The sequence below is a fragment of the Peromyscus californicus genome, unplaced genomic scaffold, assembly GCF_007827085.1.
Source record: "Peromyscus californicus insignis strain IS unplaced genomic scaffold, ASM782708v3 Scaffold_6__1_contigs__length_162567912, whole genome shotgun sequence".
NCBI lineage: Eukaryota > Metazoa > Chordata > Mammalia > Rodentia > Cricetidae > Peromyscus > Peromyscus californicus.
This window is the reverse complement of record NW_026294584.1, coordinates 142,374,339-142,396,654: the sequence shown is the minus strand read 5'-3', so window position 1 is coordinate 142,396,654 and position 22,316 is coordinate 142,374,339. Positions and strand designations below refer to the sequence as shown.

At 47.2% G+C, this 22,316-nt stretch overlaps 1 protein-coding gene across 4 annotated transcripts in view; it reads left to right on the top strand.

The window, feature by feature from the left end:
- Tulp3 (TUB like protein 3) overlaps positions 1–21,772 on the top strand; it is a 37,769-nt gene extending 15,997 nt beyond the window's left edge. Inside the window, exons 1-11 of one of the 4 annotated variants that reach the window (XM_052720359.1) lie at positions 1,093–1,130; positions 2,812–2,949; positions 5,656–5,815; positions 6,389–6,574; positions 9,448–9,572; positions 9,774–9,971; positions 11,010–11,122; positions 12,259–12,373; positions 13,292–13,390; positions 14,065–14,236; positions 15,296–21,772. In XM_052720359.1, coding sequence (XP_052576319.1) covers positions 5,704–5,815; positions 6,389–6,574; positions 9,448–9,572; positions 9,774–9,971; positions 11,010–11,122; positions 12,259–12,373; positions 13,292–13,390; positions 14,065–14,236; positions 15,296–15,429 — 1,254 coding nt within the window. In that variant the 5' untranslated portion in view covers positions 1,093–1,130; positions 2,812–2,949; positions 5,656–5,703 and the 3' untranslated portion in view covers positions 15,430–21,772. Of the gene's footprint in view, positions 1–1,074; positions 1,131–2,811; positions 2,950–5,655; positions 5,816–6,388; positions 6,575–9,447; positions 9,573–9,773; positions 9,972–11,009; positions 11,123–12,258; positions 12,374–13,291; positions 13,391–14,064; positions 14,237–15,295 lie in introns of those variants that run through there. The other 3 variants (XM_052720358.1, XM_052720357.1, XM_052720361.1) reach the window with 3 other exon arrangements.
- Positions 21,773–22,316: the final 544 nt, after the last annotated feature.

The window sequence follows — 22,316 nt, the reverse complement described above, 5'->3', positions numbered from 1 at the left end:
CTGCCTGCCTCTGCCTCCCCACTGCTGGGATTATAGGTGTGTGCCAACACTGCCTGGCCATTTTTTTTTCCTAACAAGAAGTCTGTCTCAGAGCTGGGAGTGTGGCTCAGTGGTAGATTACTTGCTTAGCCTGCCCAAGGCCCAGGATTCAATCCCTATCACTACCCCCAAACACTAGATGGATGGATGGATGGATGGATGGATGGATGGATGGATGGATGGATGGGAGGATGGATGGATGGGAGGATGGATGGATGGGAGGGTGGGTGGGTGGGTACATTAAAGGGGAGCCTGGAGAGATAGTTAAGTGGTAAGAGTACTTGCTGCTCTTCCAAAGGACCTGAGTTCAGTCCTGCCAACACCCACATGGCAGCTCACAACCACCTGTAACTACAGCTCTGGGGGTGTGATGCCCTCTTCTGGCTCACAGGGGTGTCAGCCTTGTATTCCTTAGTATTTCTCTGTAGAACAAATGTTACTAATGCAGACCTAGTTGATTTTGAGACACCATGAAGCCCCAGACTGTCCTCAAAGTCAGGGCGCTTCCTCTAAGGCAGAATCCATTGTTTCCAGTTAGCCCAGTGGAATGCGTGTATGAAAAACACAAAATGGGCCGGGCGGTAGACAGACTTCTTGTTAGGAAAAAAAAATGGCCAGGCAGTGTTGGCACACACCTATAATCCCAGCAGTGGGGAGGCAGAGGCAGGCAGATCTCTGTGAGCTTGAGGCCGGCTTGGTCTCCAGAGTGAGATCCAGGTCATCAGTACTATACAGTAAGACCCTGTCTCAAAGACAGAACAAACCTGGCTATGTGTATAGCTCAGTGGTAGAAGGCTTCAGACATAAGGCCATGGGTTCAAACCTTTAATCCCAGCACTCGGGAGGCAGAGGCAGGCGGATCTCTGTGAGTTCGAGGCCAGCCTGGGCTACAAAGTGAGTTCCATTAAAGGCGCAAAGCTACACAGAGAAACCCTGTCTCAAAAAACCAAAAAAAAAAAGAAAAAAGAAAAACACAAAATGGACAGGCTTTTAGAAAGATTGTGTCTTTATGTGCTTTCTTCTTCTGTTTTTGAGACAGTGCCTTTGAAGATGAGACACTGAGGCTTCGACAGCTGAGGCTGGACCATCAGGTGAGCAGGGGCTCCTGGAGGACCGCACTGACTGGAACTGACAGTCTCGGCTCTGAAGTCATGACAGGGTCTCACAGAAAGACTAGGAGGGCAGGATCGTTCATGGCTACTCATTAAACAGTGTGTGAACTTAGTTGCTGAGCCAAAGCTCTGGGCTGTGGCAAGAGCAGGGTGATTTGAAGATGGTAGCTATAAACTGGCTTTGTTAATAATCATTAAAAATCTCCTGGCACATTCTACAAGAATAAAAGAATGTTGTAGCTGGGCATGGTAACACTAACTGGTAATCCCAGCTCTAGAGAGACTGATCATTGCAAGTTAAGGCTAGCCTGAGCTACATAGGCAGACCCTACCTCAAAACACTAAAATAATGACAATAATAAATAAATAAACAAAAGTTGTATTGGCCTGTTTCTTGTTGCCATAACAAAATACCCGAGACTGGGTACATTATTTTTAAAAAGAAACCTATTTAGCTCACAGTTTTAGAGGCTAAAGTCCAAGATCTAGCAGCTTTGTTCGGTGTCTGGTGACGCCCCTGTCTTAGGTTGCTATCGCTGGGATAAACACCGTGACCATATTCATCTTACAACTTGAAGTACACCATGAAGAACGTGCACTGTGGACTTGCCTAAAGCCACATTTTATGGAGGCATTTTCTCAGTTGAGATTCTCTCCTCCCACATAACTCTAGCTTATATCAGAGTGACATAAAATCAGCCAGCACAGCCCGCTTCGTTATATCACGGCATGCAGAGAAGCAGCAAGGGAAATAGCTGTGTACAGAAGAGATGTCACATGACAAGGCAGGAAAATAAAGATTTTTTTTTTCTTTTTGGTTTCTTGGTGGGTGGGGGGGGCATAGCAGGCCTTGGCTGGCCTCAAACTGCAGAGGTGCACCTGCCTCTGCCTCCTGAGTGCTGGGATTAAAGGCATGTTCAACCACACCCAGCTTTTTGATTCTTGAAATAAGTTCTCACTGCGTTGCCCACCAGGGGCCTCAAATTCATGATTCTCCTGCCTCCACCTCCTGAGTCCTAGGTTTATAGAAGTGGGCCACCACAGCCAGGGCTACACAGAGAAACCCTGTCTCAAAACAAAATTTTGGTCTGTGCTTGTTCCTGTGCTGTTAAATTTTTTAATAGTGTTATTCACAGTTTTTTTTATATACATTTCATTTATTTAATTTCAATGTGGGAAGGGGTTGGGTTTGTGAGACGGTCTCTCCCTGCAGCCCAGGCTGTCCATAGATTCCCAGCAGTCTTCCTGCTTCAGTCTCCCAAGTCCTGGGATTGCAGGTTTGTTCCACACCGCCTGCCTGTGTTTGTTTCCTTTACTGGACTCATGGAATAAAATCCAAGGACAGATTGATTGATTGATTGATTGATTGATTGATTGATTTTTTTCAAGGCAGGGTTTCTCTGTGTAGCTTTTTGCCTTTCCTGGAACTCACTCTAGTCCAGGCTGGCCCCGAACTCACAGAGATCCGCCTGGCTCTGCCTCCCGAGTGCTGGGATTAAAGGCCTTTTTTTGATTCTCACATAGTAATTGTGCATATTTATGAGTCACTGTGATATTTCATACCCTGTTTATTTGTGTGCTTGTTCCTGTATAAGGAAGTAAGAAGGCCATCTTTGGGTCTCAGTCCTCACCTGTCTCCTGTCTACCTTGTTTGAGACAGGGTTTCTGGATGGCATAAGCCATCTAGCCATCGAGGTTAGCTGGCTCAGGATTTCTGCAGAATCGCCTGTCCCTGCCTCCCATCTCCCCATATGGACACCCTAGGATTACAGACACTTGAACTACATCTAGATTTTATGTGAGTTCTGGGCATCTGAGCTTAGAGCAGACTTGCCTAGCAAGCACTTTCACCCATTGAGGCATCTCTTCATCCCATCCCCCAGTTCCCCTTCCCCCCATGAAGAGTGAGAGAGAGAGAGAGAGAGAGAGTGTGTGTGTGTGTGTGTGTGTGTGTGTGTGTGTGTGTGTGTGTGTGTTTAAGTGTTTATTTATTCATTTGTTTTTAGTTTTTTGAAACAGGGTCTCTCTTTGAGGTCCTGGCTGACCTGGAACTCACTATGTAGGCCAGGTTGGCCTTGAACTCTCAGAGCTCTGCCTCTCAAAGTGCTGGGATTAAAGGCATGGCCAGCATGCCCAGCTCCCATTAGGTATATTTTTGATGATCATTCCATCAGAATTCCCTAGCCTAGGGATACACAGCAGTCTCTCATCACACGTTTGAAGGGAGGGAGGAGTGTGCAGTGCTCTGTAGTAACATGCTATGATGATGAGGCAACTTAGAACTAGACCTGACATCCATCGCCTTCATGTTTGCTTTCTTATTTGATGTTTTTCAACATTTGTCAAAAACATTGACTCATCACGTGAGGTTGTACGGGATCCACAGTGACAATACTGATGGCATACCAGCAAAGTGAATCTAGCCAAGACAATGGTGAGTTCTGAATCTAGTCAACACCTGAGGCTGGACAGGCCTGGGGAGAAGGCCCAGGGTGTGGGCTGAATCTTGCAGTACAGTTGCCGTGGTCACCAGTGCATCCAGAACTCAGTAGTGGGAGGAGGGCGACCACGGAGAAAGAGCAGGTCACGTGCAAAGCACAGAGGCAGAGCCAGCAAAGATGGGATGACTCTTTCCACCGTGGAGGTCAGCAAGGACCAGTCCCCGTCATGGATACCAAACAGGACAGTATCTCTCTTCGGCCATTGATTATGATCCCTTTGATCTTACCTGAGATTCTCCTAGAATCTTTAAAAATTACCAAAGGTTAGCGGAGCATGCTAGTGCATGCCTGTAATCCCAGCACTGAGGAGATAGAGGTGGGATGGTCACAGGTTCAAAGCCAGCCTCAGCTGCATAGCCAGACCTTGTCTCTAACACAGAAATGGTGTAGCATTTGCTCATGGCTTCTGCCTGCCCTCTGTAGGCTTAAATCACCCCTAACTTCTGCAAGACTGGGTACAGCGCAGATGGGATGCTGAACCACTTGAGTTCCCGCTGATGCAGGAGGCTTCTTTGTGGTCTCCAGCACTTACTGGCTCCTGACATCTCAGTGTGTGTGAAGTGGCAGCTGATTTTCATCTCCCTAACGACTATCAGTGCTAAGCTGGTCATAACTTAAAACAACAAAACAAACAACAAAAACAGGCTCTTCTATGTGACTCTGGCTGTCTGGAATTCCAGTCCCAGGAGGTCTGCCTCCCTCTTCTGAACTCTGTGGGCATCAGGCATGCATGTGGGGCACATGCATACATGTAGGCAGATTATGCACAAAATAAAATAAATATAATTTAAAAATGGTGTATGTGACAGTGCTGTCCTTTCTGTCTTACTGGGACATTTTCTTCATATCCATTATGACTTTTTGCCTGACTTTCTTGCTTTATCTTGCTGTTGTTTTGGTTTGGTTTGGGGGTACTTAATCTCGCCCTATTACCCAGTCCGGCTATGAACTCCTGGGATCAATGTCCTCCTGCTTCAGCCTCCCGAGTAGCTGAGACCAGTGAGTGGCACCGCACTCAGCGTCCCCACCCCCATAACCATGACTTTACACATGTATGGTGTGTAGGTTGGTTTTGGCCGACAACACAAACAGGAGTCATCAAAGAGGGAACTTCAGTAGAGAAATTGCTCCCATCAGATTGGCCTGTAGGTGATGCCATCCCTGGGATGGTGGTCGGGGGTGTAGAAGAGAAAACTGAGCCAGCCGTGAGGAGCAAGCCTGTAAGCAGCGGTCCTCCGTGACCTCCACTCTAGTTCTTTCCCCCTTTTTCCTGTCCTGACTTGCCTTTTCTGAAGGATTGTAAATGGAAATGAAGCCTTTCCTCCCATGTTGCTTTGGGTCATGGTGTTTATCACCACAACCAAGCAAGCGTTCTGCAGGGTTGCCCCCGGCCCCGGCTCTTTATCTTGCTTTTACCCGTAAACTCACTTGTCCTCTGCTCGGAATGTCCCAGCTACCTTTTCTTTCTTCTCAGCTCTGGCCCAAGTTCATTTGATTTCAGCTTTTGTAAGGTGAACAAGAACGCAAAACTGAGGTTGGGGGTTGGGGATTTAGCTCAGTGGTAGAGTGTTTGCCTAGCAAGCGCAAGGCCCTGGGTTTGGTCCTCAGCTCCGGTTAAAAAAAAAAAAAAGAAGAAGAAAACTAAGGTTGGCTGTGGCAGTACATCCCAGTAATCCCAAGATTTGGGAGGTTTGGGCAGGAAGATCATTGGTTGAAAATCATCTTGGAATACATCGGAAGACCCCATCAGTAAAGAGGAAAAACCCTGCCTGAGTGTTTCCAAGACCAGGCTGGTCTCAAACTCAAGAGATCTGCTTGCCTCCTAGATGCTAGGATTAAGGATGTGTACCACCATGCCCAACTGGAGTGTTTGTGTTTCTTGTGAAACAAAAAGGAATTCGCAGTAGTTCTTAGGATTAGGTTGTTTTGTTTTGTTTTTTAAAGCGGTCTAAGCTATTCCAATATGGTAGGCCCCTTATTGTAATACTGAATTTTCTCCCTAGAGGGCGCTGCTGGAGAAGAAGCAGAGAAAGAAGCGCCTTGAGCCACTTATGGTACAACCAAACCCAGAAGCCAGGCTGCGACGGTTAAAGCCACGAGGTGGCGAGGAGCACACGCCTCTGGTGGACCCTCAGACGCCTCGCAGCGATGTCATCCTACATGGTGTGTATTCAGACAGTGCCGCATCTGGCTTAAGTACAATTTTCACAGACCCGAGATAAGGCAGGAGAACGCTAATGTGCACAAAAACAGTACCGGTGTTCTTCCTAAGTACCTTCATAGTCTTTATAATCACCTTCTGGGTCTTTGGGGGAAAATCGTGGAAGATGCCTTCAAGTTCATGTCCACCCTAGAACTATTGATTTTGATGAAAAATGAATGGTTCCGTCTAAAATGAGTGAATGAATTCTCAAAATTCTCAAGGTGAATGAAAACTCTGGCCCTGAGCCACACTCCCAACCTCTTGGTCTCACTCCTAGTTCTGGAGTACAGCTTGAGTAGCCAAGCCTGTTAATAGAATCGGTCCTAGTCCTGGACAAATGTGCTTGTGACGTTAAGGAAGGAGATCTGAGATGGCTGGGCAACCCTTGATTCTGACCACATCCCCCAAACCACCAAGCTCAATTCTGGTTCTCTCTCTCTCTCTCTCTCTCTCTCTCTCTCCCCCTCCCTCCCTCCCTCCCTCCCTCCCTCCCTACTTTCCCTCCCTCCCTCCCTCCCTCTCTCTCCTCCTAGGCATTGATGGTCCAGCTGCTTTCCTTAAGCCAGAGGCTCAGGATTTGGAAAGCAAGCCTCATGTTCTCTCAGTGGGCTCCCCGGGCTCCCCTGCTCCCGAAGAGGGCACTGAAGGAGGCGCAGATGAGGAAAGCCCTGTGGAGACTTCCCCGAAGCCAGACCTTCAGGAGATTCTCCAGAAACACGGTGAGGGTGATGCAGAGTTTAGGACAGGGTGACCTCCTTTCTCTCGCTGGCTTATAATCTACATGGCCCAGGCTTGCTTCGTGTGGCCTGGGGTTTCAGCATCTTTGACATGTAAATGGGGATGCTTGGCAACTGTAGTCACTTATGCTGCTGTCTGAGAAAACAAGGTAATGAAATACAGAATAGTCATTATAGATGACTTTCCCTTTCTTTTGACGGAGAAACCCTGTAGACGAAATTCTAAACAGTCTTAGTAAATAAGAAACACAGAGCCAAATACAGAGGTAATCGCCAAAGAGATCAGAGCAATAGCCATGACTAACTGTAGCTTACCACTGTACAGTAGCTTCCACAGAGAGATTTCTTCCTGCCTGACTTGTGTTTTTAATTGCCTTTCTGTTCTGCCTTCATTGGCTCTAAGCCCAGCCACATGACTTCCTCGTCACTGTCTGTCTTGACCTCCAGGTCTCTATGGTTGGTAGTAGGATTAAAGGCTTGTGTCACCACACTTGGCTGTGTCCTTGAACACACAGAGACTCTGCCTGCCATTTGATCAGATTAAGGGCACGTGCTACCACCACCTGACTTCTGCTTAATGGCTATTTGACCTCTGATCTTCAGGCAACTTTATTTATTAACACACAAATAAAATATCACATTTCAGCACAAATAAAATATCACCACAAAACCCTGTCTCGGAAAAGAAAAGAAAGATTTCATAATGAGATCAGGTGCCTGTTTTTGCGCCCCCCCCCCCCTTTTTTTTCCTTTTAGACAAGGTATTGCTATGTGACCCAGGCTGAAATCCCCCTGTCTCAGCCGCTTGGATGCTGAGACCGTAGACATTTGCCCCATGCTCTGCAGTGTGACTGTCCTTGGAGTGAGAACAGTGAAGGCCAGGAAGGAATGCTGTGTGCCAGGTGCTTGCATTACCAGCTCCCACCCGGGGGATCTGCTGCCGTGTGGGAGAAGAGCTGGACACTGAAACAGGTCCATGCATTCATCCACTTAGAAAGTAGCTTCCGAGTCAGCGAGATGGGCTATTGGTTAAAGTTACCTGCTGCCAAGCCCCACGGCCAGAGTTCAATCCCTGGAACCCCATAAGGTGGAGGGAGAAAATTGACTCCTACAATTCTCCATACACACCTGTTAACTAAATAAATAAATTTTAATTTTAAAGGAAAAAAAAAAAGGCCAGGCGTCAGTGGCACACACCTTTAATCCCACCACTCGGGAGGCAGAGCCAGGCGGATCTCTGTGAGTTCAAGGCCAGCCTGGTCTACAGAACGAGATCCAGGACAGGCACCAAAACTACACAGAGAAACCCTGTCTCGAGGGGAAAAAAAAAAGGAAAGAAAGCCGGGCGGTGGTGGCGCACGCCTTTAATCCCAGCACTCGGGAGGCAGAGCCAGGTGGATCTCTGTGAGTTCGAGGCCAGCCTGGGCTACCAAGTGAGTTCCAGGAAAGGCGCAAAGCTATACAGAGAAACCCTGTCTCGAAAAACCAAAAAAAAAAAAAAAAAAAAAAAAAAAAAAAAAAAAAAAGGAAAGAAAGAAAACAACAACAACAACAAAAAGGTTCTGAGGACCATGGAGATGGTTCAGTGGACAGAGGCATTTCCTGGCAGGCCTGAGAACCAGAGTTTGAACAGAACCCATGGGGTGGAAGACAGAAACACTCACAGAATAAACAAGTTAAAATGTAATCTTTAAAAGTTTAAAAAAGACAATGAAAATGGGTTCTGAGTGCATAATTGTATGAGCGTTATTCTCATAGAGCGTTAATTCTGACTGAGGCTCTGTGACTTGGGGAATGTAGCTCAGTTGGTGGGAGTACCTGCCTAGCCTGTGTGAAGCCCTGGGTTTGATTCCCAGCACTGGAGAAACTGTGTAGAGACACGTGCTTGTACTCCCACCGCTCAGAAGATGGAGGCAGGGCATTCCTTCAGGGTCCTTCTAGACTATATAACAAGTTCAAGCTATCCTGGACTACATGAGACCCTGTCTCAAAAATAAGTAAATATGGCTTTGTGCTAGAAGTAAAAAGGTGCCAGAGAGTCCCTGGATAGCAGCTACCCAAGGTTGGGTGGCTTGGCAAGCTGCCCAGAGGAAGTGCAAGGGCCTGACAGCACAGGAACTGGCCCGTTGAGGCAGCAGTAGTGGGGCATGGAGCAGGGTGTGAGAGGGTGGGTAGGGGGAGCCTGGGGGGCGTAGAGGGACTGCTTCTGGGTGTAGAGATGTAGGGGCATGTTGGTGCACACCTTTACTCCCAGCACTTAGGGCAGCAGAGGTAGGAGGATCTCTGTGAGTTCAAGGCCTGTCTGGTCTACACAGTGAAGTTCCAAGACAGCCAAGACTCTATAGTGAGACCCTCATCTCAAAAACAAATACAGAAGATGCTGGTTCCATAGAATGTAAGAGGCCATAGCAGGACTTCGGAGTTTGCCTTAAGCGTAATAGGAGGTGATTGTGGTGAGACAAGGTCTTATGTAGCCCAGGCTGGCCTCAAGCTTGTTATATAGCCAAGGATAGCCTTGACTTTCTGATCCTTTTGTTCTGCCTCTGTCTCCTGAGTACTGGGATTATACACATGTACTACCATATCTGATTCCAGTTAGCGATTCATCATTACATTTTTATTTGTGTGGTGTGTGTGTGTGTGTGTGTGTGTGTGTGTGTGTGTGTGTGCGCGCGCGCGCACATGCCACAGCACACATGTGGCAGTCAGGCATCTTTAGGGAGTCAGTTCTTTTACTCACCGAGCCACCTCGCTGGGAATGTTTTAAGCAAGAAAAATGTAAAAGCTCTTCATTTCCAGGATGATCTTCTCAGACCCCCACTGGCCGTTGCTGACAGTGTTTCCTTTTCTGCCAGGCATCTTGGGTAGCGTGAACTACGATGAGGAGACTGACAATGAGGAAGAGGAAGGGGACAATCTCAGCTCCCCGTCAGCTCAGCCAGAAAGAGAGAGTTCGGCAGCCAGCCAGAAAGTAGCCTCGGTATGTTGTCCTTTGCAGCTGGTGTGGTGATCCTCAAACACGGGAAGTGTTCGCACTGGGGCTCCTGATGCGCTCACTGTGTGACTGTCGGATTGCCTTTGGGCGAGGACGGAAGACGGGGAGGATTTTGTCCGCTGAGTGTCTGTTGCAGGGGATGAAGTTTGCACCCAATTCTGGTTGCTCACATCAAACGGTTTTCAGGAGACAGGGGCTTCTGGTATCACAGCCCAGCAAGGGGATGCCCAGCTTGGAGAAGTGGAGAATTTAGAGGACTTCGCATACAGCCCTGCCCCTCGGGGTGTCACAGTGAAGTGTCGGGTAACCAGGGATAAGAAGGGCATGGACCGTGGCCTCTTCCCTACCTACTATATGCACCTGGAGAAGGAGGAGAATCGCAAGGTATGGGGTCCATCCTAGGCCGTTTCCTTCCTTCTTTTCTTCTGGTCTGGCGATGAAACATCATGCGCACTAGGCAGGCACTCCTTCACCAAGCCACGCCCTTAACCCTGAGATGCTCCTGGGAGGACAAGGCTGTTGTGGGAATTGGTTATGCCCAGGGAGTCCCACTGATTAGACTCCATCAGCTGAAAGTGGGTTATGTACACCGAAGTCCTGTTCTAATGTCATTAGATCAGACCTAGTCATGGGCAGGACCTCTAGTTCCTCACCCCTGCCCACCTTCTAGAAAAACTTCTGTCCATAATGTAAGGAAGTGGAGCTGGGCACCGTGGTGGCCCACGCCTTTAATTCCAGCACTCCAGAGGCAGAGGCAGGCGGATCTCTGTGAGTTCGAGGCCAGCCTGGTCTACAGAGCGAGTTCCAGGACAGCCAGGGCTGTTACATAGAGAAACACTGTCTTGAAAAAACAAAAACAAAAACAAACAAACAAACAAAAAAGTGTAAGGAAGTGGAGAAGTGTTTCCATGTGCTAGGATAGCGCTCAGCTCCCTGCACGATGGGAGCTGCCCAAACCACTGAGCTGACCCACCACTGAGCTGACCCAACCACTGAGCTGCCCCAACCACTGAGCTGCCCCAGCAAGAGTGTAGGTGTATGCTTGTTTTCTTCTCCCTCCCTCTTTTCTTTCTTTGTGTGGGATGTCATATATTCCAGGATAGCCTCAAATTTGGACTGAGGGTGACTAGCTGGATGAACTTCAGATCCTCCTGCCTCGGCCATCCAAGTGCTGGATCTCCTTTGTTCGTGTATTTTATTCTGTGGTTCTTGTTTGTTGGTTTTTTGAGGCAGGGTTTTTCTCTGTGTGTAGCCCCGGCTGTCCTGGAACTCACTCTGTAGACCAGGCCGGCCTCAAACTCACAGAGATCTGCCTCTGTCTCCCAGGTGCTAGGATTAAAGATGTACTTCTTTGCACATGATAGATACTGGTAATCATTTGTGGTCTCACTGGACTTGTGTTTGACATTTTTCTTTTCTCAGATATTTCTTCTTGCTGGTAGGAAGCGGAAAAAGAGCAAAACATCCAACTACCTGGTCTCCACAGACCCGACTGATTTGTCTCGTGAAGGGGAAAGTTACATTGGCAAACTCAGGTGATGAAGCCTCAGGTCACCAACCTAGTCTTTCCGTAATTCCTGTAATTTTAGAATAATTGCTTTTTTCTTTCTTTTTTCCACCCTGCCCCCCACCCCACCGCCCCCATTCTCTTCTCTGTTACTAGGGTTTGAACCTAAGGCCTCATACATGTTAAGCAATTGCTTTACCACTGAACACATCCCAGACCTTTGGTATTGTTTTTGTTTGTTTGTTTGTTTTTAAATGATTCAAATACATAGATGTGTTAATCTTAAAAAGAAAAAAGTTGGGGGCTGGAGAGATGGCTCAGAATTAAGAGCACTGACTCTTCTTCCAGAGGTCCTGAGTTCAGTTCCTGGCAACCACATGGTGGCTCACAGCCATCTGTAATGAGATCTGGTGCCCTCTTCTGGTGGGCAGGGGTACATGCAGATAAAACACTGTATACATAATAAATAAATCTTTAAAAAAGAAAAAGAAAAAGAAAAAAGTTAGCCGGACAGTGGTGGTTTATGCCTTTAATCCCAGCACTTGGAAGGCAGAAACAGGTGGATCTCTGTGAATTCAAGGCCAGCCTGGTCTACAAATCAAGTTCCAGGAAAGCCAGGACTATTACACACAGAAACCCTGTCTCAAAAAACCAAAAAAGAAAAAAGTTAAAAGAAAATCTTGAGGCCAGGCATAATGGCACACACGTTTAATTCCAGAATTTGGGAGACAGAAGCAGGTGGGTCATGAGTTCCAGGCTAGTGGTAGAGAGACCCTGTCTCAATAACTAAAATAATAACAATAATTTATTTTTATTAAATTATTTCTTAATTGTTAATAAATTATTTATTATATTCCTTTAAATAAAAATTTAAAAGAAAGAAAATCTTGGGCCAGGCATAGTGGCTCATGCCCATCCTCCCAGCACTTAGGAGACTGAAGCAGGAGGATTTTGCCCACAAGTTCAAGGCCAGCCTAGGATGTAGAGGAAGACTATCTATCTAAACAAATAAGAAAGAGGAATCTACGCCCTTCCTTGTGATGTGAGGTCTTTGAAAAGATGATGTCCGTGCTGCTATTTGGCTAGCGGGCAGACAGGTGTCCCCTGTCCTTGTCTTAAGAGGAAACTGCAGATCATCATGGTAGCTTTTTCTCCTGATACCAGATCCAATCTCATGGGGACCAAGTTCACAGTGTATGACCATGGTGTCAACCCAGTCAAGGCCCAGGGTCTGGTGGAAAAGGCCCACACCCGCCAGGAGCTGGCTGCCATCTGCTATGTAAGTGCCTCCCGGGGCCCCTCCTCTGCCCTCCTGTGCGGCCAGCCAGGCCCAGAGCCAGCTCTTCTTCCTCTCTTGGTGTTTCTCCGATCCCCTTTTGGGAGCTGCCATCCTTTCTTGCATTTGAGTTTTAATTGGGTTTGGATCACCAAGTTCAGTTATGGTTCTCCACTAAGCTCCCTTCTCTTTCCCTGATGCTTACTCTTTGGCCAGAGGCTATAATAAACAATAGGTTACAATTAAAGCCATCTCTTGCATTTAACCTTTCCCTTCCCTCCTTTCTCTCTCTCTCTCTTTCTTTCTTTCTTTCTTTCTTTCTTTCTTTCTTTCTTTCTTTCTTTCTTTCTTTCTTTCTTTCTTTCTTCTTCTTCTTCTCCTTCTTCTTCTTCTCTCCCTTCTCTTCTCTTCTCTTCTCTCTCTCTCTCTCTCTCTCTCTCTCTCTCTCTCTCTCTTTCATAGTTGTTGTTTTGGTTTGGTTTTTTCCTTTTGAGACAGGGTCTTCTTGTATGTCCTAGTCTTGCTGCATATTCCAGACTGGCCTCAAACTCTCAACCTTCCTGCTTCAACCCGCTGAATTCTGGGATTAAAGGTGTGTGCCACCACGGCTGGCTTTCTTTTCTTTCCTTCCTTCCTTGACAAGGCTACTTTGCATAGGCTAGCCCCAAACTCCTGGGCTCAAGCAGTCTTCTTACTTCAACCTCCCAAGTGCTGGGACATGTATGTGCAGGCGTGTGCCTCCACGCCTGACTTCTGTGTCCAATTCTCAGTCTCCGTTTAGCTCCAGCAAAGAATTGAAACTGGTTTCGGGCTCTCAAGGCTGGCAGCATTTTCTGTGCCAGAGGAGGTTTCCTGTAAAACAGATCGAGGTTTCTTCCTCCCTTCCGTTTCCAAATTCTGCCTTATTTTACTGTCTTTCAGGAAACCAATGTACTGGGTTTTAAAGGTCCTAGGAAAATGTCTGTGATCATTCCGGGGATGAATATGAATCATGAACGCATCCCATTTCGGCCACGAAATGTAAGTAAAGTGAAAATAGATCCACAATGAGACCGGGTCTCAAAGGCAGAAGAAGAATTATATCCCATCACAAAGGTCTCTGGAAGACAGTGGGGTTGGGGATTTAGCTCAGTGGTAGAGCGCTTGCCTAGCAGGCACAAGGCCCTGGATTCGATCCTCAGCTCAAAAAAAAAAAAAAAATAAAATAAAATAAAAAAATAAAAAAAAATAGAAGACAGTGATACATCTTGAATACAGTAATACCGCACAGAAGAGACCAGTTAAAAAAAAAAGAAAAAAGCATTGCTTCTTCTGAACCAGAGCCACTGCTCCGGATCCTCAGGATGGGAAGGATGTTCCAGAGATGCTGACTTGAGAAATGCTAGCTGGCCCATCAGAATCTTAAAGCTGGCCCTGGAGAGATGACTCAGCAGTTAAGAGCACTGACTACTCTCCCAGAGAACCCAGGTTCAGTTCCCAGCACACATACAGGGTGGCTCACAATTGTCTGTAACTTAAAATTAAAACAAAGATCAGTAATTGTTTTTAAAGTAGAAAAAAAGTTACAAAGAATTCCAAAGCTTGTGCTGATGTTTGACTTCAGTTTTCTGTTGCTGTTTCAACCTTTTCTGGAAAGCTCCACCTTCTGACTCTCAGAATTGTGAGGACGTGACAGTCATTTTCCCTCCACACAGGAACATGAGAGCTTGCTTTCAAAGTGGCAAAACAAATCCATGGAGAACCTGATTGAACTGCACAACAAGGCCCCGGTGTGGAGTGACGACACCCAGTCCTATGTCCTCAACTTCCACGGGAGGGTCACTCAGGCGTCAGTGAAGAACTTTCAGATAGTCCATGGAAATGACCGTAAGTAAGGGAAGGGCTAGGTGGGACTGGGAAAGGTACTCCGTGTAAACTTGGAAATGACGGCCGGGAAGCCATCCATGCCTGGAGGAGTGGCTAAAGAAACCATGCCAGCAGGGAGTGACTGAAGAAAGGAACTCTGAAAAGACGGAGCCACGGGGCCAGAGGAGTATGAGCACCTTTCTGTGGCATAGCAAAGAACTCTTAGGTGAGGTCATTTAGGACCCAGGTGCAAGTGACCCCAGTGAAGCCAGCCAGGCGACTCCCTCCAGCTTCGCTGGGCTTTCCCCTGTCCTCCATGTTAGTCAGGAATAATTTCCCAGTCTGTAGGGAGAAGAACAGAAGTAGAAACTTCCGATTTTACCTTTTTGAGACAGGGTCTTGCTATGTAAGCCCAGCCAGTAGAGCTGTGATCCTCCTGCCTCATCCTCCTGAATTCGGGGATTACAAGTGTATGCCACCACACCCAGCTACAAGCTCCCTACTTATTTGTTTGTTTGTTTGTTTGTTTATTATTGTGTGAGGAGTGGAACTTGGTACCTCCCACGTCCCAGGCAGGTGCTATACCGCTGAGCTGCTTCCCTCTTCTTAGTTGCCATTTTATTTTATTTTTTAAAGGTTTATTTGCCGGGCGGTGGTGGCGCACGCCTTTAATCCCAGCACTCGGGAGGCAGAGCCAGGCGGATCTCTGTGAGTTCGAGGCCAGCCTGGTCTCCAAAGCGAGTTCCAGGAAAGGCGCAAAGCTACACAGAGAAACCCTGTCTCGAAAAAGCAAAAAAAAAAAAAAAAAAAAAAAAAAAAAAAGGTTTATTTATTTATTTGTGTAATGTTCTGTCTGCATGTGTTCTTGCAGGCCAGAAGAGGGCACCAGATCTCACAGGTGGTTGTGAGCCACTATGTGGTTGCTGGGAATTGAACTTAAGACCTCTGGAAGAGGAGCCAGTGCTCTTAACCGCTGAGCCATCTCTCCAGCCCTTAGTTGCCATTTTAAAGAGTTAGTCTGCCCCATCCCCAGTACCCCCCACATTAACCTCTAACATATTCGTTTCTTTCTGTTTCCAGCTGACTACATAGTCATGCAGTTTGGACGTGTGGCTGATGATGTGTTCACACTGGACTATAACTACCCACTGTGTGCACTTCAAGCCTTTGCCATCGGGCTGTCCAGCTTTGACAGCAAGCTGGCATGTGAATGAGAAGCAGCAAGTAGGAAACTTCCACACCACAGAGCCTTCAGGAGCAGAAAGCAGCTGCCCTTGACCTGCCCCAGCACAAGAAGAGCAACAGTCTGCTCCTTTCGGGGATGATCGAGCGTGTGTGTGAATGTGAGTGTGTGCGTGTGCGTGTGTGTTTATACACGAGGACGCATGCTTGCACACACTCGTTCATGCCTTCTCTGAGCTTCAGAGACCACATGTGGTCTTCAGTGGGTGAGAGATCGCTTAAAGCCCAGGGAAGTGGACACCTGGGCACACTGGTGACTCCTGACTGCACAACAGACTGACGAGTGTAGCTTCCCTGTGCTCAGGCACTCCCAACAGAATCAGGTTCTCATATTAAACACTTGGGCCTCCTTTTTTGAAGACCCTTTCAAAAAGGGGCTGTTCCCTTGGATGCCTTTGGGAGCCTGCAGACTTTCCCAGCCAATGGTCTGACGGCGCCTCTTGCTCTGTCTCCAGTTAGCATCTTTAGCACAAAAACAGCCATAACCAGTTGGTGCACAAAGACTGTAGCTGTGTCCCAATAAAACTTTATTTACAAAGTGGGCATTGTCCTAGTTTGGCCCGTGACTCCGGTTTGCCGGCCTGCCTCAGTGTGTCCCTATACTCTGAAGCTGGAGCGTCTTCCAGAACGTAAGTAGAGACACGACACAGTTTGCTCTTTAGGAGCAGCAGACTGACTTTATTTTTATTTTTTGTTTTGTTTTATTTTCCCGAGATAGGGTTTCTTTGTATAACGAACAGCCTTGGATACCCTGGAACTCACTCTGTAGACCAGGCTGCCCCCGAACTCACAGAGATCTGCCTGCCTCTGCCTCTTGAGTGTTGGGATCAAAGGCGTGCACCACCACCACCTGGCAACAGACCAACTCTTTACGAGGTACTTGTGCTGAATACTCTTGATCACTTTTACCTCATGGTGATGATGGCTGTAGAGTGTCACCTGCCATCAATGCTAGGAAAGCTTCACTCAGTGGTCATGTTTTCTTTTTCTGGGTCATGTGGCACTAGCTTGCTCCTGGGGTCTGGGAAGGCTCTCATGCCCCAGCCTCCCTCTTCCGTGTCCTTAGAGCAGGGTGGTAGGGAGCGATCTCAGCAGAGTGACCGGCCAAACCTCTGAAAGTCTTGCTCTCCAGAGTCTTAATCTAGTGGAAGGGGAGACAGTATGGCCTCACTGACACTCCACAGGCCTCACCGGGTCAACTTTGTCCTCTGGCCTTCAGCCTGGCCCACCAGTGCAGACGCTCTCCGTCACCGAGGCTTTGAGATCATGAACACTTGCCTGCAAATCATGACAGATTCCTCCAGTTCACCAGCCCAGGATGGACCTGAACTTGAGAATTCCAGAACTCTGGCCCTGCCTTCAGTGGTGGTCCACTCCCAGCTGCTTCCCAGCATGGGCGAAAGGTTGCTGGCTACAGCTCCATGGTCCTGCCTGTGTGGAGGAGGTCCCTTCGCCCCTGCACCCTGTTGCTCCCTGCTCAGTATCAGACCTCTTCATGATGGCGGAAGATCTGGGAAGTGGAGGCCTGTGTTCACCCGGTGTCCTGTCTCTCCCTTCAGATGTCACTGGTTCTGCCTCAGGCATGCTTCCCACCAAGTGCCTTGTTCATAAACGTGCTCTGAAGCCTGACACACCTCTGCCACCCGCTGACCCTACAAGCCACTCTGTTAAGCAGAAAGTTGTTCGTTTGTCTCCAGTTAAGTGGTGGGGGGGGCCATGGGCCACTGGTTCTAATCTTTCTCTCTGGCTTGGAGAGCTCTGTACTCCCATTCCGTGGGCTCTGCTTGAATGTGCAGGTGATCGGTTTTACACAAATCATATTTATACCTTTTGTATGCCATATAAATAAAGATAATTTATATAAAAAATAACGTTACACAATGTCGCCTTCTTCCCAGAATCCCATCCCTTGGACTTCCTTCTGCTGTGTTCTGTGGGAATATTCTTCAGTTCTTTGAGCCAAGTAGCAACAGAGTTTGGTCCTGGGAGCACCACAGACTGAGAAGAAAGCTGTCTAGGAGAGAGTGTAGACGAATCATCCCCAAGATCTTATCAAGATCTTAGAGCTCTGCGTGGATCATGGAACTTCAAGCAGAGGGTTCAAAGGGCCCTGATGAGCCTGGTTGCATCGTCTTGGACACCGACGTGGGTCAGCCTCCTGGGTCTTTTGTTGGCGTTGTTCACTGATTTAGCAAAACACATGGAGTGTGTAACAGTGAAACAGACCCCACCTCCTCCTCGAGTGGTTACCCCCCCCCGTCTGTGTGTGTGTGTGTGTGTGTGTGTGTGTGTGTGGTGTATTTTTAGATAGGGTCTTGTGAATCCAAGGCTGGCCTGGAATTCACTGTATAGCCCAGACTGCCTTTGAACTCACGTCCCTCCAACCTCAGCCTCCCGGGTGCTGAGACCACAGGGACTTGTCACTCACCATACCTGCTCTGTTCACATGTAAGGATCACCTCATATTGACAAATAGAAGGAAAGCACATGCCCATAGATCTTTCGTGGGCTTCCACTTCCCGTCAGCAATAGAGACAGGAAAAGTCAAGAGCCGCAGCTGAGAATTTCATTCTTAATACCTGGTTTTTCTTTTTGTATAATTTGATGTGACCATGGTTGTGGGGTTTTTTTTGGGGGGGTGTCTCACTAGTGTTTTGTGTATGGGTGTTTCACTTGCACATGTGTCTGTGCCTATGTGTGCCTGGGGCTCACAGAGACCATAAGAGAGCATTGGATCTGCTTTAACTAGAGTTACGGGCAGCTGTGAGCCGCCCTGTGAGTGCTAAGAACTGAACTCTGGTCCTCTGGAAGAGCAGCCAGTGCTCTTAGCCACTGAGCCGTCTCCAGCCTCTGCCTCTTGAGGGCTGAGATCCAGATAGAGTCTTTGTAAGAGTTTTATTTAACATTTAGTGATCAAGGTTTTTGGTTTGTTTGTTTGTTTTTGTTTTTTCAGTACTGGGAATAGAGTCCAGGGCCTCACATGCTAGGTCACACTCTTAGGCAAAAGAAAAGGTCCAAATTGAGCATGGTGACATGTCTGTAATCCCAGAACTTGGGCTGCTGAGTGAGGAGACTCGGGCTTGGGTTACATACTGAGGTCCCGCGTGAGCTTTTCTTTTCTTCCTCCCTTCCTTCCTTCCTCCCTTTCTTTTTTTTATTTTTAAAATTCAAGGTCTCCAGTCCTAGCTGGCTTGGCTATGTAGACGAGGCTGGTCTTGAACTCAGATGTGTCCCCCTCTACCTCTCGAGTGCTGTGATTAAGGGTGGTTGCCACTGCACTCAGCCTCTGAATTTTTTTTAAGACAAAAATCTCATGTTGCCCCAGGCTATTGTTCGAATTCTAAATGGTGTTATAGTAAAAAACCCAGACCCAGATATGAGGGCAAATGCTGAAAGGTCAGGGAAACAAAGGAACAAGCCACAGCTCACCTCGCCAACTCCACGAATCCCCTGACTGAATGTCTCTGAGTCTCACCCGAAAGACTCCAGCCAAAAAAGCCTCTACCTGAAAGGGACGCTAATGCCGAAAACCTTTTAGTTCCTGTCTCCTCAGGCCTTATATACCTTTCTCGGCCCGGCCATCACTTCTGGGGTTAAAGGCATGTGTGCTTCCCAGGAATGGGATTAAAGGTGTGTGCCACCACTGCCTGACTCTGTTTTCTCTCCTAGACTGAGTCAATCTCATGTAGTCCAGGGTGGCTTTGAACTCACAGAGATCCTGATGGATCTCTGCCTCCCAAGTGCTAGGATTAAAGGTGTGTGTGCTACCACTGCCTGACCTCTAGTTTAATCTAATGGTTTGTTCTGTTCTCTGATCTTCAGGCAAATTTTATTAGGGTACACAACATATCACCACAGGCTATCCTGTAACTGTAGTTGAGGATACACCTAATGAACAGCCTCTTTTGTAGGTGGCTGTGTGTATATACATGATCATGTGCACGTGTGTGCAGTTACACATGCATGTGGAAGCCCAAGGTCAACCTCAAATGTCATTCCTAAGGTGTCTCATTTTGTGAGAAAAGGTCTCTGATCGGTAATGCTTGGGGGGCGCTCACCAACCTAAGACAGAGCACCTGTGTGGCCTGGGCAGGTGTCTCCATGACAGGTAAGGTGACCTGCTGACATCCCACGCAACCTAAGTCAGAAGCTCATTTTTTAGTAAAAGGGAGGACCTGTAGGGCCCTGGCCCCTGTTTTGGGTAACTGTTGCCTTACTTGCTGACCTTGACCTTGATGTCCTCCCTATGCTAATTCCCTGCTGGGTTCCACCCTCCTGAATGCTTAAGGGAAGTTCCTTGTCTGTGTATCCTGCATATTGGGCATTAACAGCTTAGATGCAGGATTGTAAACATCGGTAGTGCACTTCTGCCCTCCGGGGTTCTCCCATTGTGCTGTAAGCCTGTATTTAAGACCTCCTTCCTCCTTCAATAAACAGCATTCGGCATTCAAAAAAAAAATTTATACTGTATCAAGCTGATAATAGAAAAATAAACAAATAAATAAATAAAAATGAAAAAGAAAAGGTCTCTGACCTGAGGCTCCCAGGTGAGGCTAGACTGGGTGGCCAGCAGCACCAGGGACTAGCCTGTCTTCCTCTGAGAGCTGAGATTACAAACCACAAACCAGGCTGGGCAGATCTTTGTGAGTTTGAGGCCAGCCTGGTCTATCGTCATCATGAGTTCCAGAGCAGTCAGAGCTATGTAGAGAGACCCTATCTCAAAAACAAAAACAAACGAACAAAAACCCCACAAACCTGGCCCTTTGGTAGTAAGCATTTTTATCAACTAAGCCATCCCCTCCGCCACCCACTCACCCCCACCCCTGCCCCAAGATCCCAAAATAAACATCTGTTTCACTACGTATATCATCAGTAGGTTGACATTTATCAATTCTTTTATCCTATATGTAATTTTCTAAAGGCACAGGGGAAACACCGGGACACTGCAGGCCACCATGTCCCCAGCCTCTGGCCCCTTTCTGGTCTCCCTTTAATCACGGGTTTGCAGCTGTTTTTGTTTTTAAGTCTTAGTCTTGAGGGTCAATGTGGTATGTGCTGTCACATGCCTGTAATTCCAGCACTCCAGTGACTGAGGTCAGAAAGGGAGACCTCTAAGGCCAATCTGGTCTACACAGCCGAACTAGCAAAAGTCCCAGTCTGCAAAGAACTGCAAAGTGCCACACAAACTTTGCGTTTGTTGTTAGGAGAGAAAGTGAGATGGTTTTGTGGCGCCACCTGGTGCTCAATAATACATAATACAAGTCCTTAAGAGCTCCTGTACCACCACCCTGTGCTATAGAGTAACTTTTTGTTGTTTTTCGAGACAGGGTTTCGCTGTGTAGTTTTGGTGCCTGTCCTGGATCTCACTCTGTAGACCAGGCTGGCCTCGAACACAGAGAGATTGCCTGGCTCTGCCTCCTAAATGATGGGATTAAAGGCATGTGCCACCACCAGCCCGCTACAGAGTAAATCTTAAGGTATGAGAACACCAGTAAATTTTTATTCATTCATTCATTCATTCATTGACCCATCCATCCATCCATCCATCCATTGATTTGTTTGTTTGTATATTTGGTGTCAGGGGGATTGAGTCTTGATAGAACTCTTTCCACCAGCTACACTCCTGGCTCTGAATACTTTTAAAATAAATGTCAGAAAAAGCAGTTTGTAGAAAAGCAGTTTCCTCTTCTTTGATGTTTACAGCAGGAGACTGCTTCCTTTCAGAGACCTCCCACCTGACCTAGAGATAACTCACCTCTGCTGTACAGAGTAACAACCTTGGTTCCAGGCTGTTGTGTAGAAGCAAATTCGAAGCTAGCCTGAGCTACATTGAAGTGCCACAAAACAAATAAGCCAACAAATGAACAACTTTTGGTAGTGTGGTATGGTGGCACACCCTGTGACCCCAGCATTTGAGGAGTGAAGGCAGGAAGATTAGGAGTTCAAGGTCATCCTTGGTATGTGAGTTCAAAGCTAATCTGGGCTACCTAGTCTATACTGGAACTCACTCTAGGCCAAGCTGGTCTTGAACTCAGAGATCTGCCTGCCTTTGTCTCCCAAGTGCTGAGATTAAAGGTGTGTGCCACCACGCCCAGCCTGGGCTACATATTCTAGTTTGCTGTCCTGTTGCTGTGATAAACACCATGGCCAAAAGCTACTTGGGGAGAAAAGAGTTTATTTGGCTTACAAGTTTCAGGGAAGCAAGGGAAGGAACTCAAGGCAGGATGTTGGGACAGAAACTGCAGAACACCACTTACCTGCTATCTCAGCTACCTTTTTTTTTTTTAAATGTGCAATAAGATAAAATAAAATAAATGTCAGGGCCTAGAAAGACAGCTCAGAGCACTTGTAGCTTTTCCAGAGGACCTGAGTTCAATACCTAGTGCTCACAACCTTCTATTACTCCAGTTCCAGGGGATCGACACCCTCTTCTGACCTCAGCAGGCACCAGGAACACACATAGCACTGACCTATTGATGAACCAGCCTGCCTCCATCTTGGGCTTAAAAGACATCTTATTGTAAAGACAAACTAGGCTCATTCCTGTTTATGATTAAGCCTCTGTTTCTTAGGGACTGGGCTATGCCCACCTATAACCTAAACAACTAATTATTCTAAACTGCATGTCCCAGCAACCACGTCTTTGTTTCAAAAAAATGTTTATAACCATCTTGCACCCTACCTTTGTTTCAAACGGTTGTTATGACTACCTTGGTATACTTCCTTGCAATCATGTCTTTGTTTCAGGAGGTCATTAGGACTAACCTGTATGTTTATGTTATGCTCCAGTAATCCTTCCTATTTGCCTTCCGAATCCCCCATTTGGAAACCTCTTACCCCTGTAAAAACCCTGTCTTCC